General features: G+C 40.9%; 1 protein-coding gene across 2 annotated transcripts in view; it reads left to right on the forward strand.

The window, feature by feature from the left end:
• VWF (von Willebrand factor) overlaps window positions 1-7,964 on the forward strand; it is a 271,611-nt gene that overhangs the window by 133,587 nt on the left and 130,060 nt on the right. For both annotated transcript variants that reach the window (XM_019515998.1, XM_019515997.1), the window contains exons 27-29: window positions 377-512; window positions 3,347-4,731; window positions 5,469-5,588. In XM_019515998.1, the coding sequence (XP_019371543.1) occupies window positions 377-512; window positions 3,347-4,731; window positions 5,469-5,588 (1,641 nt within the window). The remainder of the gene's footprint in view (window positions 1-376; window positions 513-3,346; window positions 4,732-5,468; window positions 5,589-7,964) is intronic.

A 7,964-nucleotide genomic window follows, 5' to 3' on the forward strand; every position in this document is an offset into this window, starting at 1 on the left:
AAATAATAACCAAAGGGGTTGGGAAAAATGAAAATGAAGCTGTAAAAGGGTAAATGCAATTTTCCTTTGGTACACTTGATTTTTTTCAGTCTAAAAATATGCTTACCCTCTATGTAGCATGCACTACTGTATCTAATGAACTGGTTTACCTATTTTGAACATCTCTCTCCAGATGCTATGGAAGAATATAAATATTTGCCCAATGTCAAATTCACAGGCAGTTTGATATGAAGAGAATGTTCTGAAGCTTTCAGTCCAATGCAAATATTATCAATCTTGTCACCTTTTTGAAGTGGTTAAATGCAGTAGTTGGTTTAACATGTGCTTTGCAACTTACGAAAGTCACAGTTGGTAATGTTTCTGTGTTCTGAAACAGGGAAAATACTTGATGAACTATCCCAGACATGTATTGATCCCCAAGACTGTCCTGTATGCATATTAGAAGGGGCCAGGATCTCCCACGGGAAGAAGATATTTTTGAACAAAGATGATCTGGAACGCTGTCAGTCTTGGTAAAGTAGAGATCTTTATCCAACACATCTGGAATTCATTTATGGGGACACAGCTGAAGTACATTCCCATGTATATGCTTTGGCTTTAGTTTTGAATACAGTATTGTGGGTCAGGTCCTGATACTCTTCTTATTCCTTCTGATAATCATAGCACCTTTAAACTGAGATTGGCACTGAAAGATAATAAAGGAGTCAGGCAACAAATCCTATTGAAATTTAATCAAAGTAAGGTATCTGATTGCCTCAGGCTCATTTGAAATAAGCAGTGCTACTCTTCAGGTGGTCCCATTGACCTCACTTGTTCCACATATTTTTAAATAAGGTGTGATTCAACATGAGTTAGGGTATTAGAAGATTGTATTAAGACTTCAAAAGCCTGTATGGAGTATGGGATCTCAATATGTGATCAGCCTAGAACAAATCAAGACTCCTGGTAGCTGGCAGGTGATGTACCATCATTGGAAAAGTAATTTATCTAAGATCTGCACACAGTATCTTTCAGCCAGCAAGTATTTACATCTAAGCATAATGAAGGCAATAGGTTATACTTGGCAGTAAAGCACTGTGTAGGATCAGGTCCTTAACTGCTGTGAGGTAGGGTCTGTCTTTATTTTTGTGAGGCAAAGTACCTAGTCATGAATGTAGATATGTAGGGGCTTTAATTTTGATATTCTTCAGATGCCCCTATGCTTCTAATGGATACTTTCCCTAGCTTACCATAGTTCTGTGAATTCGGGAGTTTTCCATCATGTTATTTGCCTCTATTTAATAGAAGTGGATATATATCTGCAGCAGTTGTTACCTTAAACTAAAACTTTGGCTTCAAAAGTTCAGGGCAGTGCAGATGGGGTATGTGCTTTGAATTTCTGGCCTACTGCCAGAAGCAATTAACTCTGTTTTAAGCCCCATAGAACTGGATCTCTTTGGCTGATCAATTAAGTAATTTATTTTTAAAAAATAGTATAAATGACAAGCCCTGAATTACATCCAAAGGTCAAAAATGAGTCTCCATAACCCTAGTCCCTAATTTTTGTAATCCTCAATAATAATTTATCTTAAATGTTGATATGCTGACCGCTGCTCACATAAGATTTCAGAACACTATGAAAACTTACCTCACTAGGGAAACATCTTTCCACATAGCTGTCACCTAATTTAGATGCCTACACCATCTGTACAAACAATAGAAAATATTGTACAAAAATGAATTTTATAGCAACTATCCAAAGGAAATTGGAAAGTAGAAGAATCGCATTCACATTAGGATTAAAATAATAAATCATGTAGGTTATGATACATTAAATGCCAAAAGTAGTCGTGCATTCCTCAATTAAGAAGCTGAAATAAATGTCGAAGAATGTAGCCCTGGGAGAACCTGAGTTTGGATGCCACATTTAAAGGGCAGTTTTGATCTGAGAAAATGACACCTTCTTACTTTACCAAGCCTACTTGATGTGTATATTCAGAGCACCCTACTCTTCTTAGTGATGAAACTGTTTACTGCTCCTCACTATTATTAACTCTACAGTGGTAGAGCAGCTGAGAGAACAAGCTGCAACCCATTCTTTAAGATGCAACATCAACAGAATAGTTTGCTAAGTACTAAATGGTTATATTTGTTCAACTGCACTGAAGACAAGAGTATTGCACAGGGGGCAGAATTGGGCCTGTTAAAAACAGATTGGAAACCAGCTCCTGAAAGAATGAAGATTTGGGAAAGGGAGAGAAATGGAAAATCTCATGAGAAAGACGGAAAAGTGAGTGGGGAAATAAGGGAAAGATGTAGACTGATATAAAGAGTAGAAAGGAAATACAGGATCTTACAAGGGAGAGAAAGTGGAAATGTACCACTGGAGAGTAGGTGGAGGGGTAGAAGAAAAAAGGAGAGAGACAAGGAAAAAGGAAGAAAGGGCAGAGGAGAAGGGAAAGAAGAGAGACAGAAAATAATTAGAACTGGGGAAAAACCAGGGTTAAATAAAATAGAGACAGGGAACACATTAGAAGCTAAAGTCAAACGAGCAGAAAAAAGACAATGTGTAAAGGGCTAGGGGCAAAAGAAACAATTATTTCAGTTTGAATGAAAGGGGGGACATACTATGTGTTAACCTGATCTGCTGTAATGGTTTTGTTTACTCTATTCCACCATAAGTAGACACTAAATGACCATAATTAAACTCCTGTTCCTTTTGGGGGTAAATTATAGTTTAGCTTTCATTTATCATGGGGTAGAGTAAACATGCCAAACATTTTACAGAAGATCAAGAGAAAGCAGTTAAGGGCTCTCCCTTCCCTCTACATGCCCCATCTCTCTTTAAGGGAGCGTAACTGATTCATCTGCTCATGCCCATAGACAGAAATAAAATAAATAGAAGTAAGATTATACTAGTTACAGATCAAAAGGTTTGGTAAGCTCTAGTCTTTTCTTGCAATCTTTCACTCAACATGTAAATCTGTTGTAATACAGAAAACTGTATACTACCTTGTTTCTCTAGGATTTTAACGTGAATGAATTAAATCAATTAGACTAGCTCAAATTAAGAACACAACTTTTTTCCTAATGAAGATCTAGCCAAAGCATGCAAACCAAACATAGGATGCATTAGGAAGGCTTGCATTATTTGGTGAGCAGAGATCATGGCAGGAATTAGGATGGATGAATGGTGGAATGGATGAATTCATAGAAGATGAATGGTTCATTGCTCTAGTCAGGCATGGTAAATAACTTGTTTGTGTTGAAGTGTGTATTACTGTGTTTCTGGGTTTATTAAATTGGGAGTGAAGGGTTATTCTCAAAAAGTTTATTTTAACATGAGTTTTTGGTGGGTCCTTTGCAGCCTTTGTGAAGGAAAGAACCTAACGTGTCATGCCTGCGAGCCAGGAGAGGTGGAAGAAAGGCCAACGCCAACACCAACGCCAACGCCACTGCCTCCAGATGAGATGGAAACAGGGCCAGTTGAATACTCCTGCAGCAAAATGATGGACCTGGCCCTCCTACTAGATGGCTCCAACAAACTCTCAGAACAGGACTTTGAAGTGCTGAAGGATTTCATAAGTGGCATGATGAAAAAACTCCACATTTCACAGAAGAAAATCCGAGTGTCTGTTCTGGTGTACACCACTGCCTCCAACATATATCTTGGGCTCAAAGAAATTAAACCACCATATCTAATGAGGAGAATGGTCAAAAATATAAAATACACAGGTGGAGATGTTGCTTCTATTCCTGAAGTCCTTAAATATATTATTTATCATGTATTTAAAAAGGCACCAAGGACAAATGCTGCTAGAATTGCTATGTTGTTTACAGCAAGCAAATCTCCAGGAAACATTAACTCTAGGTTCAGGGATTTGAATAAGGGAAAGATTACAGTAATACCAATAGGACTTGGACCACACATTAGTAGGGAGCAAATCAACCTAATTGAAAGTCAGTCACCAGGAAACAAGGCTTTCATAATGAACAATGTACTGGAGTTAAAAGATAACAAGGAGATCATAATTGATTACCTGTGTGATCTTGTGCCTGAAGAAGCTGTTTCATTCCCACCTCCCACAAAGATCATGATAACTCCGCCTCCTGAACCTAAAGCGATCGTACCCAGTGTGCAGTCGGGGGTTACAAGAGCAGGTATGTCCTTTACTACAAAGCCTGTTTTCAATGTACTTGATGTAGCTTTTATTGTGGAAGGATCTGAAAAAGTCGGAGAGAGGAACTTCAACATAAGCAAGCAGTTCATTGAACAGGTAGTGCAAAGAATGGACATAGGACAAAGCAAGATTCATATTACCATCATTCAGTACTCACATTCTGTCACTGTGGAGTACTCCTTCAGTGAAATACAATCAAAAGAATACATTATTGAGAAAGTGCGGCAGATACCATACCAAGGAGGAGGAGCCACCAACACTGGAAATGCCCTCAACTATGTCTCTCATCACACATTTATCTCAGACAATGGGGCTAGAGAGCAAGCACCTCGTTTGGTATACATGGTGACTTCAAACCCTTCTACTGATGTCATCACCCGTGTTCCCAAAAGCATAAATGTTACCCCCATCGGTATTATCCCCAATGCAAACATTGAGGAGCTTAAGAAGATCAGTCAGCCAGACACTCCAATAATCATAACAAGTTACAACGACCTTATTCCAAAAGTTCCCGACTTAGTGTTGGAAACATGCTGTTCTGGTAAATATATTCCAGCGCCAACAACTTCAGGTAATGTTGGAATATATCTTCCTCATCATACCCAAATGCCAAGTTGCAGACCATATACTTTAGCTCGATGATTCTCAACTGGGGTGCTCTGAGATTTCTTTTAATGTCACTGCATGGTGCATGCAATATTAACACTGTTAGGTATGCAAACAGCTACACATGATTCACAAAATTAAACTCAATTTTAAATAGAAATCCTTAGTATCCTTTAGCTTAATAAATTCTAGATTCATTGATTCCAAGACAGTCAGTGGAACATGAGGCTTCCTGGACTGGCTGGTGATAGATAGAAGAGGAAAAGGATGAGGGCTTTTCTTCTGTCTGGTCCTTTGAGGTTAAAAATTGCTTCCTTCTGCTCCTTGTTTTGAGAGGTTTCGTTGTTTCACTGTGAATTTTTTTGTGAAGTAAAAATAAAACACTAGGTTTTTCTTGGGTTCAGGAATGATCTTGATGCATGTTACCTGAGGGCTTGGAGCACAAAGGAATTTCTGAAGTCAGTAAAAGTATGGTCTCCTGCTGAATTGTACACAAAACTACCCACATGTCTCCTTGAGTATGCAGCCCAATACATTCTGAAATGGAGAAGGTTACTGCTTGCATTAGAAGAGCATTGCCTTACAGATTTTCCATAGTTCAGCTCTCTTGTCATGTTTTTGTCTTCCTGGTGAGACAGTTCAGCAAACATTTAGTCTGGCTGTCTTCCATAATAACAGGTAGCCTTTTTATTTTCTTTTCAGATCTGTGCCATAGACCAATGGATGTCATGTTTCTTCTGGATGGAAGTGCCTCTGTTGGAGTATCAGAATTTGAGGAAATGAAAAGCTTTATTAAGGCATTTATTGAAAGGTCTGATATCAGTAAGTAGTAGCCCTTTTTAACTTGAATGTTTTTATCCTTGTTCTGTTCATGAGGGCCACTGCAGTACTGCCTCTGCTACTCTGTGGGCACATCTACACATCCTACAGTAACATAGTGACACGCTATGTTGCCATATAGCACGCTGTCATGACATAACAATCACATGGGTCTACACGTGATTGCTGCTATGCTGCTGTAGTGGTGGACTGCCCAGATATAGCATGCTGCTATGGTGACGTAGCTGGTGAATTTAACCATGCGTCACCCATACGCTGCAGTATGGGTGGCTACTGCACCGTGTTTTAGTACTTTGCCCAAGCAAGTACTAAAACAAAGTGTACTAATGTCACTGTACGGCAATGTGTAGACACACCCTATTTGTAGTTTTGATGTAGTAAAGACCTTAAGCAGATGTTTAACTTTCAGCTTTTGAGTGGTCTTTTGACTCAGTTGGCTTCTATCTAGTGGTAGAGTTACAGGTGGAGGAATATGCCCAGTTGAAATTTATGCTGACTTTGATGTCATGATGATTAAAGGCTCATATTTGGTACCGATGGGATAAGATTATACCCTTCCTGGCTCCTATGCCCTGTGAAAATATTGTGAGTTAGTTCCCCACTGGGAACTAGATTATACTGTGTTTTAAGAAGGTAGGATTCCCATTCACACTTAGCGCCTTGTTACACCTTACACTGTGAGCTGCACAAATATTGACCAGCATTAGTGCTAGCTTGAGTTTGGGGAAGTCATACATTCAGGCCAGCAGGATCCTGGAGGACTATAAGGTGAGAATCCCACACCTCCCATTCCAGGTTTCTACTGTGCTGCCCAAGTGCTTCAAACTAGTTTCAGGTGTTAATGAGTGGACAATCCAGGGGCTAAGAGCTCCAGGAGCTGCCCAAAATTACCATGCAACAAAGCCCTTAAATAATCACACCAATATGCAACTTGAATATGTTTATGTCTGGCTGCCTTAGAGATTGCAATGGAACATAAGGGAGGATGTGACTTCTTATGAAACGAGGGCCCCAGGCTGCTGAAGGTTTTATAGGTCAAAATCAGCTATTTGAATTGTTCCAAGAAAGCTACTGGCTGCCAGGGTCAGATGAAAAGGATAGGTAGAACTTGGTGTCATCAACAAACTGATGGCAACTCACTCCAAATCTTGGTGTGATCTTGCTTAGTGGCCTCAGGTACATGTTCAGCAAGGGGGATCACAGGATGGAACCCAAGGGGACCCACAGGAAAGGTCCTGAGGAGATGATGAGTATGTGCCCATCACCACCCTCTGGGACCACCCTGCTAGGAAAGAGCAGAACCAATCTGAATGGTCAGTAACCACTAGGTCATGTAAATGCTTTATCACTGCCCCATGAACAACTGTATCAAAAGCTGCTGAAAGATCTGATGAGATCAAAAGCGTACAATTTTCCCTGTTGATCCCCAGGTGAAGATGGTTGACCAAGGCCATAAGTATAGTCCCTAATTGTATAAGTAGGCTGAAAACTGGACTGAGAGGGGTCCAGGAATCCAATAGTGCCCCTGGACCTGTTGATGGCCACCCATTCAGAGACTTTCCCCCAAAAAAGGGAGGTTAGAAACAGGATGGTAGCTGACTGGAGGTTCAGTGTAAAGAGATGTTTTTGAGTAGGGGCCAGACAACTACATACTTAAGAATGTCTGCTTTCCTTCCTTCCTTCCTTCTTTTCTAGAGGGGAGCATTGCCAACTCCTGCCAACAATGGCCCCAGTCTCCCTCAGCTGGTTTTTACAAAACAGGACAGGCATGGGGCCAATTTCCAACTGGTCATGTGGATGCCCCTAAAACACATCCTCAGCACCAGTGGGTGACAACCATTGAAACTGATCCCTGTAAACTGGACAAGACAGAACTTCCCAACCCCAAATTCTGACTCTGTAGCTAAATGGGTGGTTCCCAAGATGTGCCAGATACGAGCAATTTTGTCTACAAAGTAGGTGGCAGTCTCATCATACTATAGATGACTTGGTTTCCATGTGGATGTAAACTCAGATTTCCCAGGGCATTTGCAGTATGGATCAGTTCTGCTGGACAGCTCTTTGCAATGACAGTGGAGCAGTAAAACCTTGTTACTGCTACTATTACTGCCACTGCCACTACCACCACCACCAGAGGCATAACGAGAAGGCTTCGTGTACTGGCAAATCTTGTGGGAGTGCAGGAGGGGCAGGGAGGCACTGCTGAGCTCTGGAGGGGCAAGGGTTCTGAAATCAGGCGGATAGAGAGAACACCAGGAACTCAAACCATCCCTGGCTGCTGCTGCTGCTGCAGCCACAGCATTGTGTCCCCCCCACCCCCACCCCTACCCCTACCCCTACCCCCCTCCAGCTGTCCTT

The sequence above is a fragment of the Gavialis gangeticus genome, unplaced genomic scaffold, assembly GCF_001723915.1.
Source record: "Gavialis gangeticus isolate Ggan-Ray unplaced genomic scaffold, GavGan_comp1, whole genome shotgun sequence".
NCBI classification, from domain to species: Eukaryota; Metazoa; Chordata; order Crocodylia; family Gavialidae; genus Gavialis; species Gavialis gangeticus.